The sequence below is a fragment of the Palaemon carinicauda genome, chromosome 5 (genome assembly GCF_036898095.1).
Source record: "Palaemon carinicauda isolate YSFRI2023 chromosome 5, ASM3689809v2, whole genome shotgun sequence".
Classification (NCBI taxonomy): Eukaryota; Metazoa; Arthropoda; class Malacostraca; order Decapoda; family Palaemonidae; genus Palaemon; species Palaemon carinicauda.
The window spans coordinates 187413062-187440039 of record NC_090729.1 but is presented as its reverse complement, the minus strand read 5'-3'; the positions used below and the strand labels follow the sequence as shown (position 1 = coordinate 187440039).

The window sequence follows — 26978 nt, the reverse complement described above, 5'->3', positions numbered from 1 at the left end:
GACACCTCCTCAATTATTCCTCGGTCCACTGGTTCTCTCTGGGGAGGAAAGGGAGGGTCGATTAAATCATGATTATCGGGTAAGTATATTCAAAAATTTATTTTATTAATAAAAATAACATTTTTCAATATTAAACTTACCCGATAATCATGTAGCTGATTCACACCCAGGGAGGTGGGTGAAAACCAGTGTACATGATTAAAGGATAGCTAAGTATCCCAAAATTTCATATAACAGTTATCTCAAATAACAATGAAATAATAAGTACCTGGTAAGGAAGTCGAATAGAACCGTTACTCTGCCTTTTATTTAAAGTTCGTCTTCCTTACTGAGCGCAGCGTTCCTCTTGGAGGCTGAATCAACCCAAAGGTGCCAAAGTACAAGGGGTTGCAACCCTACTAAAGGACCTCTACCAAACCTTTAACCCAGGCGCTTCTCAAGAATGAATAGACCACCCGCCAAATCCAAGGATGCGGAAGGCTTCTTAGCTTACCGTAACAACCATAAAAACAACAATAAAAGTATTCAAGAGAAAGGTTAAAAAGGTTATGGGATTATGGGAATGTAGTGGCTGAGCCCTCACCTACTACTGCACTCGCTGCTACGAATGGTCCCAGGGTGTAGCAGTTCTCGTAAAGAGACTGGACATCTTTCAGATAAAATGATGCAAACACTGACTTGCTCCTCCAATATGTTGCATCCATAATGCTCTGCAGAGAACGGTTTTTATTAAAGGCCAACGAAGTAGCTACAGCTCTTACTTCGTGGGTCCTTACCTTCAGCAATGCAAGGTCTTCCTCCTTTAAGTGAGAATGTGCTTCTCTGATCAGAAGCCTTATATAGTACGAAAGCCCATTCTTGGACATGGGCCTTGAGGGTTTCTTGATGGCACACCATAAGGCTTCTGACTGTCCTCGAATAGGTTTAGACCTCTTCAGATAATATTTGAGAGCTCTGACAGGGCAAAGAACTCTCTCTAGTTCGTTACCTACCATGTTGGAGAGGCTAGGTATTTCGAACGATCTAGGCCAAGGACGTGAAGGAAGCTCGTTCTTTGCTAGGAATCCAAGCTGAAAAGAACATGTAGCTGATTCGGTTGTGAAACCAATGTTCTTGCTGAAGGCATGAACCTCACTGACTCTCTTAGCTGTTGCAAGGCAAACGAGAAAAGCAGTCTTGAGGGTAAGATCCTTGAAGGAAGCTGACTGGAGAGGTTCGAACCTAGATGTCATAAGGAACCTTAAGACTACGTCCAGATTCCAGCCTGGAGTGGAAAGACGACGTTCTTTAGACGTCTCAAAAGACTTGAGAATGTCTTGAAGGTCCTTGTTGGAAGACAGGTCCAAACCCCTGTGGCGGAGGACTGAGGCCAACATGCTCCTATACCCTTTAATCGTAGATGTTGAAAGGGATCTCTCATTCCTAAGATGAATAAGGAAGTCAGCTATTTGGATCACAGAGGTATTGGTAGAGGATATTGAATTGGCTCTACACCAGCTTCGGAAGACCTCCCACTTAGACTGGTAGACTCTACGAGTGGAAATTCTTCTAGCTCTGGCAATCGCACTGGCTGCCTCCTTCGAAAAGCCTCTAGCTCTAGCGAATCTTTCGACAGTCTGAAGGCAGTCAGTCGAAGAGCGTGGAGGTTTGGATGTAACCTGTCTACGTGTGGTTGACGTAGAAGGTCCACTCTTAGAGGTAGAGTCCTGGGGAAGTCGACTAGCCATTGACGTACCTCTGTGTACCATTCTCTTGCAGGCCAAAGGGGAGCAACCAGCGTCAGCCGTGTCCCTTCGTGCGAGACAAATTTCTGCAGAACTTTGTTTATAATCTTGAACGGAGGGAATGCGTACAGGTCGAGATGGGACCAGTTCAGAAGAAAAGCATCTACATGAACCGCTGCAGGGTCTGGAACAGGGGAACAATAAAGCGGAAGTCTCTTGGTGATGGAGGTGGCAAACAGGTCTATGGTAGGTTGACCCCACAACTTCCAAAGTCTGTTGCACACACTCCTGTGGAGGGTCCATTCCGTGGGAATGACCTGATTCCTTCTGCTGAGGCGATCCGCTGTAACATTCATATCGCCCTGGATGAACCTCGTGACCAGTGTGAGGTTTAGACCTCTTGACCAAATGAGGAGGTCCCTTGCGATCTCGTAAAGGCTCCTCGAATGGGTCCCTCCTTGCTTGGAGATGTAAGCCAAGGCTGTGGTGTTGTCTGAATTCACCTCCACCACTTTGCCTAGCAGGAGGGACTTGAAGTTCAACAGGGCAAGATGGACTGCTAACAGTTCCTTGCAGTTGATGTGGAGTAATTTTTGTTCCTTGTCCCATACTCCTGAGCATTCCCGTCCGTCCAAGGTTGCACCCCAGCCCGAGTCCGATGCATCCGAGAAGAGATGAAGAGGGGGGGTCTGGATGGCCAATGATAGACCCTCCTTGAGAAGAAGATTGTGCTTCCACCACCGGAGAGTGGTCTTCATCTCTTGGTTGATAGGGATAGAGACTGCTTCTAGAGTCGAGCCCTTGTCCCAATGAGCTGCAAGATGGAATTGGAGAGGGCGGAGGTGGAGTCTCCCTAGCTCGACAAACAGGGCCAGAGATGAGAGGGTCCCTGTGAGACTCATCCACTGTCTCACTGAGCAATTGCTCCTCTTCAGCATGCTCATGATGTACTGTAGGGCTTGGTTTATCCTGGGGGCCGATGGAAAAGCCCGAAAATCCCGACTCTGAATCTCCATTCCCAGGTACACAATGGATTGGGAGGGAATGAGTTGAGATTTCTCTATATTGACTAATAGACCTAGGTCTCTGATTAGATCTAAAGTCCAAGAGAGGTTCTCCAGACAACGACGACTCGTGGAGGCTCTCAACAGCCAGTCGTCTAGGTAGAGGGAAGCTCTGATGTTCGATAAGAGCAGGAATTTCGCTACATTCCTCATCAGATGAGTAAAGACCATAGGAGCTGTGCTTAGGCCAAAACACAGGGCTTGGAACTGATAGACAACCTTTCCAAAAACGAATCTCAGGAAAGGTTGGGAGTCTGGATGAATGGGAACGTGAAAGTATGCATCTTTCAAGTCCAACGAGACCATCCAGTCCTCCTGTCTGACCGCTGCTAAGACCGACTTGGTCGTCTCCATTGTGAACGTCCGCTTGGTGACATACTCGTTGAGAGAGCTGACGTCCAGCACCGGTCTCCAACCTCCTGTCTTTTTGGCCACAAGAAAGAGACGGTTGTAGAAGCCCGGGGATTGATGGTCCCGGACTATAACCACTGCCTTCTTCTGCACAAGTAGCGACACCTCCTGTTGCAATGCTAGCCTCTTGTCCTCTTCTTTGTAGTTGGGAGAGAGGTTGATGGGCGATGTGGTCAGAGGTGGTTTGAGGCAGAATGGAATCCTGTAACCGTACCTCAGCCAACTGACAGACTGTGCGTCTGCACCTCTCTTCTCCCAGGCTTGCCAGAAGATCTTGAGCCTGGCTCCTACTGTTGTCTGGAGAATCTGAGAGTCAGTGCTTTCCCTTAGATGTCCTGGGTCCTTTCTTAGACTTGCCCCTGTGAGAGTCTGGACGGGAGCTTCCTCGGCTGGGGGCTCTACCACGAAAGGGCGGTATGAACCTAGAGGCCGGGGTATCAGCCACTGGAGAGCGATAAGTCTTGGGGACAGAGGTGGTAACCTTAGACTTACGAGCCGAAGAAGCTACAAGATCGTGCGTGTCCTTCTGTATCAGGGCAGCCGACAAGTCATTAACTAGCTCCTCGGGAAAGAGGAACTTTGAGAGTGGAGCAAAAAGGAGCTGTGACCGCTGGCACGGTGTAATGCTGGCTGAGAGGAAGGTACACAGTTGTTCCCTCTTCTTCAACACCCCTGATACAAATAACGACGCTAGCTCACCCGATCCATCCCTGATAGCCTTATCCATGCAGGACATAATTAACATGGCAGAGTCTTTGTCCGCAGGAGATGTTTTCTTGCTGAGGGCTCCCAGGCACCAGTCGAGAAAGTTGAACATTTCGAAAGCTCTGAACAACCCTTTCAGAAGATGATCCAGGTCTGAGAAGGTCCAACAAACCTTCGAGCGTCTCATCGCAGTCCTCCTAGGCGAGTCCACCAGACTTGAGAAGTCAGCCTGGGCAGAGGCAGGAACTCCCAAGCCTGGTGCTTCCCCTGTGGCATACCAAACGCAACCTTTCGATGCGAGCTTCGTTGGAGGGAACATGAAGGAAGTCTTGCCCAGGTGTTGTTTAGACTGAAGCCACTCCCCTAAGGTCCTCAAGGCCCTCTTGGAAGATCTAGCTAGGACAAGCTTAGTATAGCTCGACTTAGCTTGTTGCACGCCTAGCGAGAACTCAGATGGAGGAGAGCGGGGAACAGCAGAGACGAAGTGGTCAGGGTAAAGCTCCCTGAGTAGAGCCAAGACCTTTCTAAAATCAACAGACAATGGAGAAAGCTTAGACTCCTCCACGTCTGATGAGGGATCAAGATGTGCCTCCTCATCATCCGACACTTCATCAGCAGAAGGTAGCGTAGCAAAAGGACCAGAATGCTGAACCGCAGAGTCAGAACGGGTAGGAACAACAACAGAGGTTTCCTCAACTTGAGGGAAAACCTGAGGTTCAGACTGTATAGGCTGAACAACAGTCGGAGCAGAAGGCAGGTGCAAGGGTGAAGGAGGTTGACTTCTAGCAAGAGTTGCACCCAAGGATTGCACCAGCTGAGCGGAGGACGGAGGCGGAGTAGTCCGTTCCTGTTCCTGAGAGATGAGTGGAGCATGAGAAGGTTGAGGCTGCGCAGAACAAGGTAAAGTTCTAGCAAGCTGAGGCTCCTGAGGCGCAAGTGCATGGTGTAGATGAGCTTGCCTAGATGAGGGTTGAACTCGGTGCAGCGCTGGTTGAGCAGACAGACTCACGGAGGGGAGAGGTTGTTGTACCCCAACCGAGAGTTGCACCACTGGTGGAGCAGCAAGGGGAGGAGGAGGAAGAGTGTAACTCTCCTGATCCCAAAGCAAGGGTTGCCTTAAAGAAGGCTGAGGTTGAACAACACTGTGAACAGCAAGCTCCGAAAGTGGTTCAACATCGTACGCCTGGCAGATGGTGCTGCGACCAGGCGGAGCAGGTGCAGGCTGGGCGAGCACAGGCGGAGCAGGTGCAGGCTGGGAGAGCACAGGTGCAGCGAGAACAGGTGGAGGGAGTGCAGGAGGTGCAACACTCTCAGCCCGACACTCACGCATCAAGTCCGAAAGCTGAACTTGCATGGACTGAAGCAGGGTCCACTTGGGGTCGGTAGAAACGATAACAGACTGAGGTAAAGTCACAGTCGGAGTCTGTAAAGGCAGAACCTTACTCCTTTTGGGCGAAGAACAGTCGATCGATGATAGAGGCGAGTCGGAGCTGAGCCAATGACTGCAACCTGGCTGAGCACTCGCTGACTGAACTCTACGTTTAAGCGGTCTCGAGACCTGAGACCAACGTTTCTTCCCTGCATGAAGATCAGCGGACAAGAAGACGGGCTCAATCGTCTGCAGGTGGGAGTGACGGTCTAAGGAAGACACGCCCGCAACCACCGAGGATAAATCTGTGCGCCTAACAAGGCCTGTCGAACCCTTAAGCCCTTCGACATTGCTTCTCCCCTGGGCATGGGAGCTTGCAAGAGGTCCCGGACTGGGAGGACGACTGGCTCGCACAGAAAAATCCTCACGCACCACACTGGCACCACTAGCACTTGGCACTGCACAGACACTAGCACTCGTCACAGCACTGGCACTATTTCCACCCACTGCACTCTTGACCTTTAGTTCTTTAACCTCGGCCATCAGAGACTTATGGTCACTTACCACTGATTCTACTTTATCTCCTAAAGCCTGAATAGCACGCAAAACAGTTGACATATCAGGCGGAGGACACACAGTAGGTTCGGGGGTAGCCACTACAGGGGTAGGAAAAGGTAGGGGATCATGAGGTGAGGAAAACATAGAAGAGTGAGAAGAACTTCTCCTAGCTCTAGTTCTCTCTAACTTGGATGAATATTTTAAAAGACGTACAAAATCCAATTCCGAAAGTCCGGCGCACTCCTCACACCGATTTTCTAATAGACAGGGCCTGTCCCTACAGTCAGAACAAGCGGTGTGAGGATCTACCGAGACCTTCGGAATACGCCTATTGCAAGACCTACATCGTCTATGGGAGGGAGCTTGCGAAACGTCAGACATCTTGTTTCAAAGAGTAAGTCAAAGGGTGATCCAAAAACAAGCAAAAATTCATAAACCGTTAATCAGAGTTGATATAAAAGCTAACTAGCTAATATAAAAAGGATTCCAGTATGCGACAGCCGTTAATCTAAGAGAATACTTCACCAATATCCATGAAAAAACTCGAAGACCATGAGCGTATCCCAGAATGTCTAGCCGGAAGCACGACAGAGGAATAATTGAGGAGGTGTCAACAACAAATGATTGAGTACCTGGCCACAGGTGGCGCTGGTAAGTACACCCCCTTCTAGTATTGTGATAGCTGGCGTATCCCTCCATAGAATTCTGTCGGGCAACGGAGTTGACAGCTACATGATTATCGGGTAAGTTTAATATTGAAAAACAAAAATTAATTCTGGGGGCACTCCTTATTGCAGATAAAGAAAGGACAACAGATAGCATTATGGGACTCAGGATTTTATGGTAAATTACCCAGTCCTTATAGTTTACTGGCTTTATAAATGGAAGTGACTATATCGACTATCATTAATCAACGGGACTAAACAGTGGAACAGTGTACTACAGTGCAAATCTGTTTAATGATGTTCAAAAGGTCACTGTAGAAGACATTAAAACAATCCATGAATTGGATAAGGAAGACTGTTGATATATACCAATAAAAACTGTTGAAAACAATCTGCTCCTAGAATTATCCGAAATACATCCACCCCTTACTATCTTCAAATAAAAATACTGTACTGTACTTGGAAAAATAAATATAAATCTATAGTAATCAAATATAACTGTTAACCTAGAGAGACGATATCATTACCTGAGAGTATAGGGGCTGCGAATGAGGGCCGGCGGTTCGTCAGATGACCCAACAAGTTTTGTTATGAAGCTTGAATTCTTTTCTTCCAAACCACGATTTTCTTTAGAAGATATCTGAAATAAAATAGAGTAGGTGAAAACGTCAAACTTTTAAAGTAATCTTATGCTTTACAGGTGAAAACCAATGATGTCACGAATGCCTGGCTAATGCTAGTCTTGGTAAGGTCATTGAAAATGCTTCTCAAATTCAGGTCCTAACATCACAAATTTTTAAGTAATTTGTATTTTTCCTAACATACTTACCTCGAACTACTTTCTTAGGAGGTACCTGGAATCTCCTCTCAACCGACCAGAGTTTTGTGTAGTTTACCCTACTTCCGTTTTCTGTGAGGACATCCTCAGGCGGAAGGATACATGCCCTGAGGCTAGTCCCGAGCCAGGTCGCGTAAAACATTTGAATTACTTTACTCTTGTTACCTGTGTCAGTGCATGCTCATGAGTGAGGCAGCATGAAAGGTAGTATATGTTCAATCCAACTTGAAAGCTCCACTACTTCTAACAAATGTAGCAATGTACAATTAAGGGTTGTGGTAACTAAGTGAAAATATCTCTGGCTCACAATCAGAAGGTTAGGGATTTGAGCCTTCCCCTTTAGCTTGATAGCTTACAGGGGTGTCAGCAACCTTACCATCATTCTGAGCTAGAGATGTGGGTGTCTACAGGGTTATCTGCTAAATCCTCAGCACCCATTGCCTGGCACTCCCTGGTCCTGGCTGAGTGGATATGGGGCCTTGGGCCATGATGACTTGCGTTCATGGTTACTCTCTTGGACATAGGTTATAGTTATTGTGAGATATCCTCCGAGGTTTTAACTGGGAGCAAAATGATTTAATAGGAATTTTTTTGTATATTATTCGCAATACCTTTGTATATACAGTACAGTAAAGTATTACATGGTTAAAAGGCAAAGAGGTTCTACCATGCAGTCACTCCATTTCTATAGTGATAAATGCATTTCTGTCTAGAAGACTCCTTAAAAAATCCTCAGTAACAATTAATCACAACCATTCACTTATAAAAACTGAAGCCCATTATTAACCTAGATTGTCAAGTTCTTTTTAATCTGTCATTCTTACATGGCTTCTTCTAGGTTGATAATTGGTTATTTATAATAAAGTAAAAAGAGAAAATTCATTCTATCACTTTTTCTGTGGTATTTTTAGCAGTATTTATACCTTAGAAATGGTGCTTTGAGGAGCATTTCACTGGGCGACACAGGTCCCTCGCCCAGAAATAGATTTTTCCTTCGTCAAAATCCCTTTATCTAATTGTATATTCTAGACAGAGTATGTTCTAACGTGTAAAAAAATAAATGGACATAGGCAGGGAATATAATAAGAATGACAGATAATAGATGAACATTAAGAATAACAGAAAGGGTCCCTAGAGATTGCAAAAAAAAAAAGGGGGAAGGAAGAGAAGACGATAGATTGACAAACTAAAAAGATTTGCGGGTAGAGACTCGTATAGAGACCAAAAACAGATGAGAGTGGAAGGCCATGTCTGAAGCCTATGTCTTGTAGTGGACTAGTTACAGCTGATGATGATGATGATGATCTAGACATATTAATAAAGATATCTTCTATTTAGATATAATCTGGATCAATATTAAAATGATATTTATATTTTTCAGAGATAAGAGTAAACACAGCAATAGAGAAGTAAATAATTTCATTATAACTAAACCGGAGTTTAAGAAGCATTCATTGTAGAAAAAATTTCTACTCTCCTGATTATGAAAAGCATAATTAATGTAAATATTATACATCATAAACTTTCCTAGTATACTGCTCTGTTTATTGCAACTATCTTGAATAATACGTCCCGTAATTGTCTACCTTTCTCAAATATCTTCTTGTGCATTACCCAATTATAATATAAGTTCTCAGAAGTTAACATAAAAGAAAATTAACAATATCGGTTTATGGTTCGAACCAATAAAAGCTGTATGAGGTAAACATTTGTTAATGCTGCCATTTATCAGGCTCAAAATTAAAGTCTGATAGTCTTGATATCTTTAACAGGTTAAACTTTAAACAAATGCATAGTGATTATCTTCATGAATAACTTAGGGAATGTTTTAGATCTATTAAGCTAGTATATGCGACCAGTCAAAAATGACGGCACACACACTCCCTCTCCCCAGGGTATGACAATACCTTCTTCCCGATACCAGAGAGACAGGGAGAGACCGAGTAGTCATATGTTTGGCAATGCTGCTTAGCGTTATAGAAAAGAAATACATATATATATATATTTAACAATATATATAGCCGGACACTTACTCTTTATTATACAATACAGGGGGGATACGTTTTAACTTTAGATAATGCCTTTTAGGTACCAATTTGCACGATAAAAATAACTGAGTATAAAAAGAACGATAAAATGTATTAAGATGTGACAATATTTTTTCGTCATTTAACCAAATGCCATCAGAAAGTCCATATACTCCGAAATTGGAATGCTAATAGAGCCATAAATTTCTTGATAGCAACCATGTTAACCCTTTTACCCCCAATGGACGTACTGGTACGTCTCACAAAACTCATCCCTATACCCCCATGAACGTACTGGTACGTCCTTGCAAAAAACTGCTATTCACATTTTCTTTTGCATATTTTTGATAACTTTATGAGAAACTTCAGGCATTTTCCAAAACAATGAGACCAACCTGACCTTTCTTTGACAAAAATTAAGGCTGTTAGAACAATTTAAAAAAAATATACTGCAAAATGTGCTTGAAAAAAAAAACGCCTGGGGGTTAAGGGTTAGAAAATTCCAAATAGCCTGGGGGTAAAAGGGTTAAGAAACAATGTTATCCAAAACTTCTTATAATGAAAAAGTACTATTCAAAGGACACCCTTTTACAATTCTACTAAATAATTTTAAACAGTTTGGGGAGCTGCAGTTAGACCATTGATTTACTGACAATGGTGTATCATTTGTCCAAAACAGAAGGATGACCTGGAGGGTGTTCGTGTGGGTGGCGGTGGCGTGGTGCAAGTGTGGTTTCTGGGGTCTTTGTTACGGCCCTTCCCTTTGATGAAGGAGTTATCTAATTGGAAGACAGCCTCTGAATAGTGGTTTTCACACGCCCCCGATGTAGACACGACACTCACGAGGTGCTCGCGCGAGGGTAGTAACCTCTGCGTAACCATGCTTTTATTTTTCTCTGGTATATTTGGAAGATTTATATCAGAAAAGGTAGATAGAAGGACTTTTCACCGGCCGTCACAGGTCGACACAGAAAATGAAAAATCATTCTTACCTGAAATCGATCTAGAACTCTGACACTGGCATCTTGCTCCTGGGGTATCCTCGATTTGCGTTTTTCGGAACGTGTCTGAAGTCTGCCGTGTAATTTGTAAAATCTACATTCAGCATCCAGATCAAACTGAGGTACCCCATGCTCATGCTTAGACTTTCTGAAAATAAAATTAATTGTCTTACTATATACTAAAAAAGTGTTGAATTTTGATAATGAGACAATTATATATATATATATATATATATATATATATATATATATATATATATATATATATATATATATATATATATATATATATATATATATATATATATATATATATGCAGAAGAACCACAGGGAAAATGAAAATACAGAATATACACTTGAGTCCTGTGAAAAAATACTATATTGGTCAAACTGGTAAAGCCCTAGAAAAGAGAATTGAACAACATAAGAAAAGTGTCAGGTATGCTCAAGATAATAATGCACTCTTTGCCCACGTTAGAGATAAAAATCACCCTATTAATTGGTCATGTGCAAAGAAATTGGTTCATTCAAATAACTTAGTAGAAAGAAACATCATAGAGTCCAGTTTCATAAAAGAAACCTTTGAAAACAACTTGAATATTGGTCATGGAATGTATAAACTCGACGCCTTTATATGTAAAGAGATTTGTAAACTATATAAAAAAACATTAACCACTTAATGTAGAAATGAATGTATTGTGAATAATTAACGCCGGTGTGAAATTAATATTTAGACCTAAGCTACCATTCATTAAAGGAAACAATTATTTTATATAGTATGCATAAGTATATTGGCACTATATAGTGTTATGCTAGATATAAGTATTGATATATACATGATTATATGTTTATGATATTAATGTATATATGCATAAGTATGTATGTGTATACAGTATATGTATATATGTATATATGTATGTGTATATATATGTATATATGTGTGTGTATGTATATGTATGTGTATGTGTAAGTATTTATGTATATGTATATGTATTTGTATCTGTATGTATGTATGTATATATATGTATATGTGTGTATGTGTATATATATATGTGTGTATGTGTATATATATGTATATGTGTGTGTGTATATATATATATATATATATATATATATATATATATATATATATATATATATATATATATGTATATATGTATATATGTATATGTATATATATATGTATATGTATTTGTATTTTTGTGTATGTTTTGCTTATGTATTTATATAAAAAAGGCTACCGCATTGACATATAAATAACTGTAATGTAAGTAAAATAAGAAGAAAACAAGAATATACCCACCCCTAGAAATGACCCTTTTTAGCAGGTGTCTAACGAGCTTGCGGACTCCTCCTACTCACACCTGAGTCAAGCCCAGGTAGCGGGTAAGGGAGTGTCATTGTTCTCTAAATCTCTATATGTAAGTTCGTACTTTTGCTTTCCCTATAAATTGTAAGAAACCTCTCTCAATAAATCAGTCCTCTGAGGAAGTACCACGAAACTAGTCAGGACTCAAGTGTATATTCTGTATTTTCATTTTCCCTGTGGTTCTTCTGCATCTGAGCATCACGTTTTCCTGTGATTTTTACGCATATATATATATATATATATATATATATATATATATATATATATATATATATATATATATATATATATATATATATATATCATCAACATTTCCTACGCCTATTGATACAAAGGGCCTTGGTTATATTTTGTTAGTCGTCATAGTCATCATAAATCCCCTTCATTTCAAGTAAAATTTGTTAGAGCCAGCATACGAAGAAAAATATTGCTATTACAACAAACCCTATTACATATTTGTGTCTTGAGTTAAATACACCCATTACTGTATTAGGAAAATTCATAAAACACAAAATGAACATGAAAAGATATAAATGAGGCCAAAGAAATCTAGTGGCATGGAATGATCGACTAATGTCACTACATTCTAAATTGAAATTGTCTTTATAAGTGCCTCCTAATTCAGCCAGTTGAAGGATGCCAATCAAAACACATTAAAATTATGGTAATATATAATAAATGAACATTATTACTGTCCATAGTTACTCGACAATGGACAGTTTTTTTTTACTATGAGCTAAAAGTTTTAATTCTTTTACTGTACAGTATTACACTAAGTTTAACACTGCTTATAATAACTTGTTACATAAATGTTTAATTACCCACAGATATGAAACGTTAAACAAATAACCTGATGGAGTAGACTAACAGAACAACTAAAAAAAAGAATACAATTGCCAAAAATTAATGGTTTACGCAATATATCATTATCATTTTTGGGCTCAGCCATTTCGTCCTGATGGAAGATTCCTTAAGGTAGCTTTCTAAGGGATATTTTGCTACAGTGATACTCCCAGAGAATTAACCATAGGTCTCCAGAATTCTAACTCCTGGCGAGAGAATCCTTAATATATTTTAAGAATATCGCATAATATCAGGGGACGTATTTTTGGATACAACACATAGCAATCTTAACCCGAATAGATTTTATTCTTTGAGGAAGAAGAGTGGCGAATGAAGGGGAGCCGTTATCAAGGTACCCAGTGGACCCCCCTCCCTGTACTGCTACGCCCCAGCATTCCTTTGATCTGTAGCATTTAAGCCAAGCGCTCTCCCACGTTTTTCTCGGTGTTGTTACGGTTTATCGGAATATTATCATGCAATCTCCAGCATCTTCATCCTCTGGAAAATTGAGTATTTATTCTTTCCTGTGTATAATTTTTAACTCCCTTCTCACAGTTGAATTGGCATAATTTAAGTGTGTTAAGTGGAGCACAGCCAACCCCGAAGGTGGCCATTTTGTGACTGCTGTCGCAAGTCATAATGCAATTAATTAGTTAGCAGTGCAACACTCCTGGTATTTAGCTTTAAAGAAACTTTTTAGCTAGTTAGGCAAAATTATACTAGCGAAGATTGCAAATATATATATATATATATATATATATATATATATATATATATATATATATATATATATATATATATATATATATATACATATATATATATATATATAATATTTCCTCTTCCAAAATATGTATAACGTTTCTTTCGTATAGCCTAACCCGTTTGGTATACGTTACTAATGTTAATCCCATTGTTTAACCTCTAGTATTATTTCTTTTAATTCGGTCAGGGATATATATATCCCCTAGAATTATTGATAATTCGATACGCTTCTCTTTTAGAGAAAAGAGGATAAACCCTTCTTCCCCCTGAGCGCCGCCATCCCAAGCGGCAATCCTATCTTCCGTCATTGCCAACGAGTAGTTAACTCCAGATTGACTTGGATAGTTTTTAACCGTCGATCTTCTTTGCCACCAACTATCCCGGCTTTGAAGTATGACAGTAACTCAGGGTGTATTGTCTTGCAGCCGACAATGTCATCGACAGGGGAATCGTGATTCCTCTGCCGGCCATGACGTTGTCGGCAAAGGAAGCTATGCTTCCCTAGTTTACAACATGAAGTAGACGGCATAATTGCCGCCGCCTTTCTCCCTTGTAGACGATAAGACATGTCTTATAGACGACAATGTTGCCGACAGGGGAATACTTTACCTCTGCCGACCACGACGGCGTCAGCATAGGAAGCCATGCTACCTTAGTTTACAGCCGAAAGTAGGCAGCCTGCCTGCCGCCGCCTTTCTCCCCTGCAAACTATAAGACCCTTTTCCCTCCCCCTTCCCTCTGTCCTTTAGTGTCGGCCTGGCCGTCACAACATTCTTTTGGCCGGTATTCTACAATCATCCCGGCTTGTTGGGTTGACTATTTGCCAGCCGGGACCCTACCAGCGGTGGTTAGGTTGTCGCCTCGGCCAATTCCCCTCTATGTCCTTCCTTCACTGGAAGCAAATGCCCCGGGGGGAAGACTTAGCCGGCCCTGACGGCTGCCGGTGGAAAACCCAATACTGTATTCTGATGAATTCTTCAATCCTCTCTTGGACTGCCATCCACAGACCTCGCAACCGGCAGTACAGCTAGCGGCAGAAGTTGTGGCTGGATAGAAGCTAGAATCAGATGCATTCCTCCCCTTCCATTAGAATTCTCATTCTGGCAAGGAGACAGTAGGCGGCAGTAGCCCTCCTACACTTCCATTTATTGTGCTAAACCATAATAATAGGAAGCCCTCCTTTCCATTCTTTCTCTCTCTCTATTACTTAGTGCCGCCAGGCACTAGCCTAGCCCCGGTAGTGTACGGGTAAAACTACAGTATACTACAATACAGTAGCCAGTAAAGCTACAGTATATAACAATACAGTAGTTGGAAAACTACAGTATATAACAAGACAGTAGTAAAAGTATTTCTAACATACTCTGTGTATCCTTTCGCAGCCTATTGTTGGGACCGCATAACATGCTGAGGTTGAAGCATTCCCTCAAACACCCTGATGAATCCTTTGATTATCAGGACACTCATGAAACACTGTTCAGTATTAATATTTTACAGGTGGAGGAGTTAGTATGAATATTTACTAGCTCCGGCACTATGTACGAGAGTTATTCCACTCTGTATTTTTCTTTTTAAGGAATTTAAATATTAATATTGACGGAGGTCTCAGCAACTGCGTGTGAGAGGAAACACAGATATGGGTCTTTCCTATTTAATTTCTAGCTTACTATCCTAAGCTATTAAATATAATAGTATGCATTACTATTTTTTATATATGCATTATATCAATGATATAAACAACCGAGTACTCATTTCACCCCTTTTTCTCCCTTACAGGAGGAGCCAATGGTGAAGTGTACAGTTGTGTTCTGCAGCCACAAGAGTAAGAATTTTGTGGGCCTACAAAGTACAGGTCTCGTGCCCCCTGCTGCATCGTATCTGGATCCCTGAGGTACTGGGACCCGAAGGGTCGCTCCAATCGCTTGACCTTGCTGAGTATGAGGCTTTCAGAAGAACTCTCCGGGACCTTGCCTACCTAACAAATCTCTGAAGAGCCTACTGTTCCTTAAGGCTCAATCGAATACGTTTTTGCCTCAGGTACAGGTCCAGCCTCCCTTTATCCAACGGACAGTGGACGCGGATATCAACGAGGCACTGCAAGGCTTTGACATCCACCAAGACCGGATGTCGGAGGTGTCCATTGACACCGAACAGGACCTACTGCAAGAAGGCCCTGAATAAGAAGTGGTTCAACCAACCACGGAGGAAGAAGGATCCGTTTCGACGGTGACTGAGGTCCCTCAGCTCACTGTGTCGGCATATCAACCTATGCCGTCAACCTCTGCAGCCCCAACTCACCAAGTGGCTTAAATAGGTTGGCAGGAGCGAAGCGCTCCTAGAGTTGATCCAGCAGATGTTGACACTGTTCCAGAGGAAACAAGAGGAGAATAAGCAAGATCTCAAAGAGATGAAGAGAGAGGTACAGGAAGGGAAACGCCCTGGCGATTCCAGGGGCTCTGCTAAGCCCCTTAAAATATCTGACCTCCCTCACTGCTCCGAAACCAACCCCTGGAGGTAGATGGAACACATCCCCATGTTGAATGGGAAGCTTTATAACTCCGAGAAGTTGGGGTCCAATCCCCTTGAAGAGCTTCCATTCTGGCCCAACTTTCAGCATACCCAGATTGCTATGTGAGACTGCGAGATGAACCTACATCCCGCGAGGAGACTATACCGAAGGAAGTCATTGTCCTCAAACATGACAAGGCACAAGCCATCCTTATCAAGATCAAGAAAGGAGCCGGGTATATCAACTCCAAAGTTTCAGCATTGGGCAAGAAGCACCCAACCTTCATTGCTCCTTCCTCCAGAGCCTTCCCCCTTTTGGGAAAAGCCCTAGACTGTGTCATGAGAGCAGTCGAAGAGGGCAAACCCTGACCGATCCTAGAGAAATGCAAACCATTATCTGTAGCTATGCCCACTTGCGAGGAGAAGTTGAAAGAGGTACATCTAACCTTCTCAGTCTCGAAGTTGCATCCGGAGATAGCAGTCCAGAAGTTTAATGAGAACCTTCCAAAGTTACCAAACCATCTTTTGAGAAGGGAACAGGAGACGAAAGATAATCTTGCCGCCTCCCTGTCTCATCAGAACTGCTTGGAAATGTGTGTAGGCCTTAATTAACGCCCCACCCTTGTGATGGATTTGTATGCTTTTCTCAGGTCAAAAAAGGACCTGTAGAGAGCATGTGTTTGCCGCAACAACGGTGAAACAGGAACCCAGAAAACTGATTTCATCATGTAACTGGGGCGAAGACCCTTTCCCACAGGAAGTGGTCCAAGAAGTCATTGCCAAAGCCACCACGGAGAATAGGAACCTTCTCCAAAAGTGGGGCATGTCCTCAAAGAGGAAATCTTCATTACAACTGCACAATTTCCGACTGTGACCATAACCACGGTGCCTCAGATGGTAGCCCAGCCACAAACCAACTTCCAGATGGTCCCTCAACAGCTGGTAGCCAGTCACCTGTGTTTAATCCAGGCTTTGAAGGGCACTCGACCACCTTTCGGCCCTACAAAGGTAAGGGCCCAAAAAGAGGATCCTCCGGACACCCCCCAAGGGTGGAGGAGGATGCGGTCAAAGAAACAAGTCCTCAGGAACCTCTAAACAATGATCGATTCCAGGTAGGAGGCGGACTTTTTCACTTTCGGGATCGTTGGACCTTCGATCCCTGGTCCACAGCCAAATTACGAATGGACTTGGTTGGAAATGGAACAAAAATCCACCCCACTTTTCCAAAATTCTTCCAACACTCCACCCCCTTATTGGAAGAATATACCTCAGAACTCTTGAATAAGAAGGTAATGAGAAAAGCGAAGTCCATCAAAATTCCAAGGAAGGCTGTTTTGTGTTCCCAAGAAAGACTCGGACAAACCCAGAGTCATTCTAGACTTGTCTCCACTCAACAAGTTCATTGAGAACAACAAGTTCCAGATGGCTACATTGCAACACATAAGGACCCTTGTACCAAAAGGAGTGTACAAAGTCTCAATAGACCTGGCAGATGCTTATTGGCACCTACCAGTCAGTCGCCTCCTCTCCTCCTACGTAGGATTCAGGCTACAGAGGACAAAATATGTCTTCACAGCCATGCCCTTTGGACTAAAACATGGCCCCAAAGGTATTCACAAAGCTAGCGGACACGATCGTCCAGCAACTACGCTCCGAAGGAGTACAAGTAGTAGCATACCTGGACGATTGGTTGGCGCGGGCAGCATCCAAGACTACTTGTCTGCAAGCGGCCGGAAAGGTGATCCAGTCCTGGAACACCGGGGCTTCCAGATCAATTGCTAGAAGACTCGCCTTTCTCCAGTTCACAAGTTTCAATGGTTAGGAATCCATGGGAACTTGCAGCCACACCACCTCTCCATTCTATTAAAGAAGAGGAGAGAAACAACGGTATCTGTCAAGAGACTAATCCAACACAAGAGGATTTTAAGACACCAACAGGAAAGAGTACTGGGTTCTCTCCACTTCGCAGTAGTGACAGACCCGGTGCTAGAAGCACAGCTAAGGGATGCGTCAGGAATCTGGAGAAGATACGCATCAAACGCTCGAAGAGATCAACAAGGTTGACACCAACCCAATTGCGCACGCTATTAAGGACGTGGTCAACGAATAGGAGCCTAGCACAAACAATTCTCTTGCAACCACCACAAACATCAGTGGTGATACACACGGACGCCTCCCTCGAAGAATGGGGAGGCCATTCGCATGAAATGAAAGTGCAAGAACTTTCAAAAACTTTCACATCAACATCTTGGAGGATATGGCAGTCTTCCTGACGTTGAAGAGACTATCCCCTTGCAGAGCAGTCCACATCAGACTGGTCCTCGACAACGAGGTGATAGTAATATGTCTAAATCGACAAGGCTCGAGTTCACCTCACATCAATCACGTGATGTTAGCCATCTTCTGCCTGGCAAGGAAGAGAAGATGGCATTTATCAGCAGTTCACCTTCAAGGGTTCCGCAATGTGATAGTGGATGCTCTATCCAGGCGAAAGCCGATAGAGACAGAATGGTCCCTAGACGCAGACTCATTTTCCTTTATTTTCGATAAAAGTTCCAGAACTGCAGATCGACCTCTTCGCAACGAGCGACAACAAGAAACTACCTCGTTATGTAGCCCCTTACGAGAACCTTAAGCAGAAGCGATAGACGCCATGTCTCTCGACTGGAACGGATGGAATCGGATTTACCTGTTTCCATCAACCAATCTCCTGCTAAAAGTCCTCGACAAACTAAGATTCTTCAGAGGAACAGCTGCTGTAGTGGCCCCCAAATGGCCAAAAACAATTGGTTCCCTCTAGTTATAGAATTGAAACTGAAGCTGTTTCCTCTGCCGAACCCAGTTTTATCCAAACTGGTGCAGAAGTCGACTGTTTACATTTCAACCTCGAGAACCAACAACCTGCATCTCATGATTTCTTCACCCTAACAGCGAACAAAAAGTTTGGGATCTCGAAGAATGAGGCTGACTTCATTGTAGAGTACAAGTCAAGTTCAACCAGGAGACAATGTGAATTGTCTTGGAAAAAATGGGTATCCCTTGTGAAAACAAGGGGACCAACAGAAACTTCAACAGACTTCTGTCTCTCTTTCTTCATTTACAAACTTGAACAAGGCCTCACTTCCACTAAGATAACCACGTGTAAGTCGGCCATGACTAGACCTGTTCTATACGCCTTTGAGGTGGACCTCACAAGCGAAACCTTCTATAAGGTGCCAAAGCATGCACTAGACCCAAGCTGGTAATCCCTCCAAAGCCCATTACATGGTCATTGGTCAAAGTCTGGCACTATGCTTCGAACCTAAACAATGAGGATTGTACTCTAAAGAAACTAACACAGAAAGTCAATTTTCTGTTCGCAATAGCCTCAGAGGCTAAAGATAGTGAAATATTGGCCCTATCAGGGATGTAGGCCATATTCAGTTCCTAACCAGGAGAACTGAACCCCTTTCCTGATCCTGCCTTTCTGGCTGAAAACGAGCTACCCACAAAGAGGTGGGGTCCTTGGAAAATCTGCCCACTGAAGGAAGATGTCTCTCTATGCCCAGTAGAGTCTCTTAAGGTCTATCTTCACAGAGCTTCAGACTTCAAGGAAGGACAGCTCTTCCGAGGCAAAACCTCAGGATCAAAATCTATCCATAAAATAACTAAGAGCAATGCTCACCTAATTATTCGCAGAGCGGATCCTGACAGCTCACCCGCAGGTCACGATCCAAAGAAAATTGCTTCTTCACGGAACCTCTTCCAACACAGGGGCTTTGGTAGACTCCGCTCATACACTCGGTGGACATCAACCAGATCTTTTACGGACACTATACGAAGCAAGTACATGAAATAAAACATGTTGTGGTGGCGGCGGGTAGTGTTAAAAAACCCGTCGTCTAGCGGTGCGATGAACAGTGAACTGCTTTGAGACTTTCCAGTGCATCGGATGTATGGGTACATTTACCCTCAAGTGCAAATCACAACGATGATTAACACGCTGTTCCATATAGTTGCATATCTGACCGATAACACCAGTGCCCAGTGAACGATGCGTCACGGTGTTCATGCATTTCCAAAATCTGTAAAAATCAGTCAGATTTGGTTTCACATCTCCATTGAGTGACATCATTTCGATGAAATTACATATTTTTTTGAAAAGAGAAAATATGGACTCTGATGTGTTTTCAATGCCAGATCAGATTCATACCTGATTGTAACTACATTTGATAATCTAGTGGCAAGGTAAAATGCTAAACGTATTTGTGTCTTATTGCTGCTATCTCGGTTACAGACGAATACAGCATACTAGAGTTTTAATTGAACCCTAGAAGGGCCCAACTTGAAATCAGAGTACAAATTTCCAAGGTATGAGAAGGGTAATCTCTAAGAATTACCGTCCGTCCCTATGGAGATACAAACTTTGAATCCTTATAGTCGAAGTCGACACTTTTCCAAGCTTAGTGGATATGACAGATAACGGTAATGTCATATATAAAGGTCTAGGAGACCATATAACGAACTCATTCAAAGTAAAGGCGCTTATATAAAGCCACAGATATAGTACTTTCAAGTTAATTCTCTGGTAAGCTTCCATCAGGACGACATGGCTGAGCCCAAAAAACAGATTTTAAGCAAAGCGAAAAATCTATTTTTGGGTGAGATAGCCATGTCGTCCTGAAGGAGCCACCCTTCTTTCTTAAAATGACCAAACCCGAAACTACTCTATCTGCAGCTATTCCTGCTTAAATGCAAAAAGGAATGATGGGACGTAGCAGTACAGGGAGGGGGTCCACCGGGTTCCTTGATAACGGCTCCCCTTCGTTCGCCACTCTTCCCCCTCAAAGAGTAAAATCTATTCGGGGTAAGATGGCTATGTGTCGTATAAAAAAATACGTCCCGATATTACGCGATATCCTTAAAGATATATTAAGGATACTTGCGCCAGGAGTTAGAATTCTGGAGACCTATGGTTAATTCTCTGCGAGTATCACTGTAGCAAAATATCCCTTAGAAAACTACCTTAAAGAACCTTCCATCAGGACGACATGGCTATCTCACCCAAAAATAGATTTTTCGCTTTGCTCAATATCCGTTTATTATTACTAGCTAGGCTACAACCCTAGTTGGAAAAGCCAGATGCTATAAGTCCAAGGCAAACTTAGTAAATTACTGGGTAATTTTATCTGTTCAAGAAAATCCTTAATCTAGTAAGGAAATATCTTCAAGATGCAGTTTTATAATTTTGTACAGTACAGTTCTTCAAAATAGTAAATAACTTCAGCTCAAAACAACCTTTAAGATTTACAGCTGAAGATAAAAAAAAAGGGTGCGGAACATTCTTAGAACTTGAAACAATAAACAATAAAACCAAAATAAGGTTAAAAAAACATAAAAACACTTGCCTTACTATTAGCTTACGAAGCAATCTGTGCAGTTTTGCTGGAAGGGGTCCAGCTAGTTGGAGTCGTTTCAGTTCCCTCAATAATTTCTTCTCTTCATAACCACTCAGAGGATGTATGCTGATAAATGGAGGATAAAAGATTTCAAAAGTTTTATACTTTACAATACTGCCTTTTTTTATTGTGAAATTTTATAGAAGGGATTAAAAGTTTTCCATAAAAAAAGATATCCAGTGTAACGGAACACTTTACAAAGAATATTGGATAGCGAGATTTATGAATCTTAATCATACGTCCACCAGATATTTATTGGCGGATATAAATAGTGGGTGGAGCTTCATCAACCCTTCGGTAAACAATACGTTGCCTTAAACCCTTCCCAATGTATAAAAACTGCTTTGCTTGGTTAGGAAAAAAAAAAAGTAGTGGTATAGGTTGCTACACTTTCTTACTATGTGGTAAAAACTATGCACCTTTACATAGCAGTGCTGAAGGGGTTAAACATTAATAGTCACCAAAAAGAACTACTTGTGATATAGGGCGTAGTTTGGGCATAGGTAGTGGGTTCTTGTTCCTTCATGACTGAGGTAATTAGATGAAAATGGTGAGTCAGTTTATGTGAATAACTCAATTTATGATCAATGGAATTTTACTGAAGTGTGAAGATTATATCATTTATATGAAGATGATTATATATCAATATCATTGTGGTATGAATGTAATCAATCTCCCTAACTTATTTAAATCTTCAGGGCTAACATGAGAGAGAGAGAGAGAGAGAGAGAGAGAGAGAGAGAGAGAGAGAGAGAGAGAGAGAGAGAGAGAGAGAGAAAGAGAGAGAATGTTCATGCCAACCTAACGTATTTCCATAAACAGTAGCCTAATCCAATGGAATCACTAAAAACGTAACTTACTTTTCCCCGACAGTCCATTTCAAAACACTACTGTTACTTTCCTCTTCCTTTGATTCAATTTCCGGGTTCTTCGTGAACAGAGATGTCTTGGAAAGCGTGGGTACACTCTCAGCAATTTCCTCAGACCCGATATCAATGAATTCCATATCTGCATCTTCCTGCAAGCTGTTATTTTCAATTTCCTTTTTCACAGGGATCTGGAAACATTAAACAAATCTTAAGAGATAAAAATGACAAATTTGGTAGTAGGTAATTTGTATTTATCCCTCAGAAGGATATTGGGAGTTAAATGGCAGGACAGGATTAGAAATGAAACTATAAGTGAGATTACTCGAGTGCCGTATGTGGATGAGATCATGATGAGAGGTAGATGGAGATGGTTTAGGCATGGTCTTTGCACTCCCCAAGAGAGATTAGTTCACCAACCGTTCAGCTGGGCTACACAAGGAACTAGAAGAGTTGGAAGACCAAGCCTACATGGCGGAGGACTATGAAGTGTGAAGTAGATGATGAGTGGAAAAGTATTGAATTAAAAGCTCAAGATAGAGAGCCCTTTGCATAAATAGGCGTGGGAGGAGATGATGATGATGATCCTAACTATACAAACCTGAATTCTTTACACATATTTATATTTGTGTCCAGAACAAAATAATATTCCTTTACGTTAAATGATATTGCTGGTAAAAAATCTCATGAATAATAAATAGCAATTAGATATAGAATGTCATATATAAAATCTAAAAATAATTTTTTTGCAAATAATAAAATTTCCTCTACATAACTGTACTAATGAAAAATAGAAAACTACTTTAGTAAGTTTTCAATATAAACGTAAAATAATGTTATGCAGAAAGTAAATAGTTATGATGGCTAGAAATATGACGAAGTAGAACATTTATCTTATTTAAGAGACATGCTGGATTGGTAGAACATAACTGATATCAGCCTTGATAAAGAAAAAATAGAATGTGGCATCACTGTAAATAATAGTACCTAATTCATAAATAGAACAAAAATTTATGATGCATATATCTGTATGTTCTTTATTGCGAGTCCTAAATAAAAGATAATTGATTTTTAGAATTTTGACAACAAAATGCTAAATTTCTTTGATGCTGGAAAGGGCTTGAAAGATCTCATCACAAATCATGGAGGAGCTGGGAGATGTGGTGGTGGGAAGCTGACAAATACACACACTTCTCAAGGATAGAGGGAATTTGTGTACATGATGTAAACAATATGAAAAACTAATGAAGTGAAGCTATAAAATAGGGAAACAGTGGGAAGTGAACCAGTGGAAACACTTATATAATGGGGGAGGGACATAGAACCCACCGACCACAATGCAAAAGATAGATACTGTATTAGAAAATCAAAAATTTTAAGTAATTTGTATTTTTCCTAACAATACTTACCTCGAACTACTTTTTTAGGAGTATCTGGGATCTCCTTAATCACCAACCAAGAATTTTGCGAAGTTCCCCCTCTCTCCGTTACCTTGTCGGGGCGCTCCGAGGTGGACGGATACTCGCCCTGGGACGACCCTGGGTCAGCGCGTGAGGCCGCGCTTATTAGCTCGTCAGTAAGCATATGTTCAAGTCCTCCTCGAACTCCTGTAAGATACTCAGAGTAGGATGGGAGGGCCATAACCCGAAAGTAGTTCGAGGTAAGTACTGTTAGGAAAAATACAAATTACTTAAAATTTGTGATTTGTTCCAACACAGAGTACTTACCTCGAACTACTTTCTTAGGACACTTATACTTTAGGAGGAGGGAGTGGCTTACAGTTCGGAATATTCAAGACTTCCTGGGGCACACGACCTAGATAGGAGGCTAGGTCTGGATTGCCCAGGGAGAGGTAGTAGAGTAAGGGAAGCACGCAAAAGTCTACATTATGTAAACTCACCTCTAATTATAATCCAGACATGATGTGCCTCAGCGTCCCACTCTCACATGGAAGGAGGATGGGGAATAAAGGATGGGATATAGGGAAAAAGGGGTAGCAAGGAAGGGGGATAGTAAGGAGGAACCTGCGTCGCTTACGATTACTTCCCAAGAGCTACCAGGGGCCCAAACTACTAAACTTGCTGCATAGCTGAAATGACTGGTCCGATGGAGAAGGCATCCAGGGACTTCCTTGTACAGTCCTTGAGGTAATGGGCTGTAAAGGTGGACTGCCTAGCCCAAGTGCCTGCCCGTAAGATCTGACCTATCGCCATGTTAGTGTCAAAGGCCAAGTATGTACTAAGGCCCCTAATATCATGGGGTTTCGGGGTACCAGGAACCGTAGAGCCCTCACTCTCATAAGAACTTTTTATAACCTGTCGCAGCCAGAAGGATATAGTGTTCTTGGAAACTGCCTTCTTGACTGGACCTGTGGAAACAAACATACTCTTAACAGCTGGTCTGAGTTTGGACGGGATCTGTCAAGAGACTTCTGGAATCCAAACGGATATCAAGACGCGAACAGGAGAGAGTGCTGGGCTCTCTACAGTTTGCTTCAGTGACAGACCCAGTGCTAAGTGCACAGCTAAAGGATGCAACAGGAGTCTTGAGAAGATACGCATCAAACGCTCGAAGAGATCTGAGAAGACCATTACCGACTCAATTGCGATCGCTTCTCAAGCCGTGGTCCAAAGCCAAGCACCTGAAGAAATCGATACTTCTTCAGCCACCTCCACCTTCAGTCATCATCCACACAGACGCTTCAAAGGGCACTCTCACCAAAGGAAAGTCCAAGGAGCTTGGTCCAATCTATTCAGGACCTTTCATATCAACATTCTGGAAGCCATGGCAGTAATTCTTACACTGAAGAAATTATCTCCTTGCCACTCGACCCATACAAGACTGGTCCTAGACAGCGAGGTGATAGTGAGATGCCTGAATTGCCAAGGTTCAAGAAAACCTCAAATCAACCAAGTGATGTTGGCTATCTTCCATTTGGCGGTAAAGAAGAGATGGCACTTATCAGCAGTTCACCTTCAAGGGTTCCGCAACGTGACGGAAGACGCTCTATCCAGGTTCACTCCGATAGAGTCAGAATGGTCCCTAGACGCAGGATCGTTCTCCTTCATCTTATGTCAAGTCCCGGAACTGCAGATAGACCTCTTTGCGACGAGCGACAACAAGAAGATATTTATTTATTTATTCTTTATTGACAAAACTTTATATACATTGTAGTACAATAATTATATTTAGTTTACACAAAACAGTGGGTTTTATTCTGTAACAATTATACATTTTCCCCATTACATTATAAAATATTTTGTCCAGAAAAATCATATTTTCTTCCATAAAGAAATATAAGGCTATAAATCAACCATCACAACAAACCCCTCATACATCAACACCAAAACAAAAAAAATATTTAATTATAAATCTTTAACACTTCAAATATATACTGACACAGGTCAATTACGTGGTTTTCTTCTCCAAACAGTGCGTCTATGTTCGTATAATTAAGATTACTAAATTTCTGCCTCTTCGATCGTGACATTGTACATTCAATTAGGACATGCATTTCATTCTGTACTGTCTGTGAATCACAATTACACACTCGCAATTCCCTTGGAGTTCTACTCCACCTTCCCGTCTCTATTCTTAGGTCGTGGGACATTAAACGTAATCTAGTAAAGGCAATTCGTATATAGTCTGGTACATAAACATTTTCACTGTACACTCTATGCCTTTGCAAGGATCTATTTAAAATTTCTCTGTACGTATAATATTTTGTTGCTGTTTCAGGTTTATTCCGGATTTCATTTTTCATTTGGTCAAGGCTTGACCTGATGATGTTATCAACTAGACAAGAATTCAAAAATCTGTAACCGGGTGTATTTTCACTTCTGCAAATTTCATAAATATAGTGGAACGGTTCTTCCATATCAATGTTCGCCATTTTTTTTTCTAAAAAACGTTTCCTTCTTACTTGAACTTCACGATTAAAAGACTCAAGGCCACTCTCCACTAAGCACAATGTCATAGGCGTATTATTTCTGACCCCCAATAAGCATCTAACAGCCTGATTGTATATCCTCTCCATACATATTACGTTGTTTGTAAGCCAACTCTCTGCACTATAAAGTAGTGAGGCTCCTAACGCTGCTTTGAACACTTTGACTTTATATGCATATGGCATAGTTGTATTGTTATAACAAAATATTGAGAACTTGTTAATGGTCTTTGCATTTTCAATTTCATGTTGTTTGAGCACTGATTGCATTTTGCCATCACCCGTAAACCATGCACCAAGATACAAATATTTTTCACAATGGTCTATCTTAACATTATTTATGACTAGAGACTCTTTATCTCTTGCATTTCCATTTACTACAAAAAACTTGGTCTTTTTTTCGTTAACAATCATCCCATATAAGTTACAGTAATCCAACATAATCCCAATTTTCTCAAAACACTTTTCTCTTGATGTACTTAAAATAACTGTGTCATCCATCAATAATAGCGTATGCATTGTCCCTAAAAACCCATCTCTGCCAATTCCCTCTTTTATCATTTTAACCATTTTGTCTAGGTAGATAGTAAATAATAAACAGCTTGTTGGAGCACCCTGACGTATTCCAACAGTAGATATAATCACAGCTGATTTCAAGACACTTTTAGTACAAGCATAGATCTTATGAATGGCCATTAACATAGTCTTACCACAACCTTTCTCTTTTAGGCACTCAATTAACTTATCTCTTGGAACACGGTCGTATGCTTTACTAAAATCTACAAATACAACATACAGCTTCTTTTTCTTAAAAATTGCGTAGTCCATCATAAGCCTCAAAGATAATATTTGTTCGATACACCCTCTACCCTTTTGGGCT

At 41.6% G+C, this 26978-nt stretch overlaps 1 protein-coding gene across 1 annotated transcript in view; it reads right to left on the bottom strand.

Annotated features, from left to right (window-relative positions):
• The window catches only part of Atac2 (Ada2a-containing complex component 2), a 57876-nt gene that overhangs the window by 7531 nt on the left and 23367 nt on the right, over nt 1-26978 (bottom strand). Inside the window, exons 7-10 of the mRNA XM_068374450.1 lie at nt 22147-22343; nt 21232-21352; nt 10354-10506; nt 7024-7136 (exon numbers count right to left, since the gene is read on the bottom strand). Coding sequence (XP_068230551.1) covers nt 7024-7136; nt 10354-10506; nt 21232-21352; nt 22147-22343 — 584 coding nt within the window. The remainder of the gene's footprint in view (nt 1-7023; nt 7137-10353; nt 10507-21231; nt 21353-22146; nt 22344-26978) is intronic.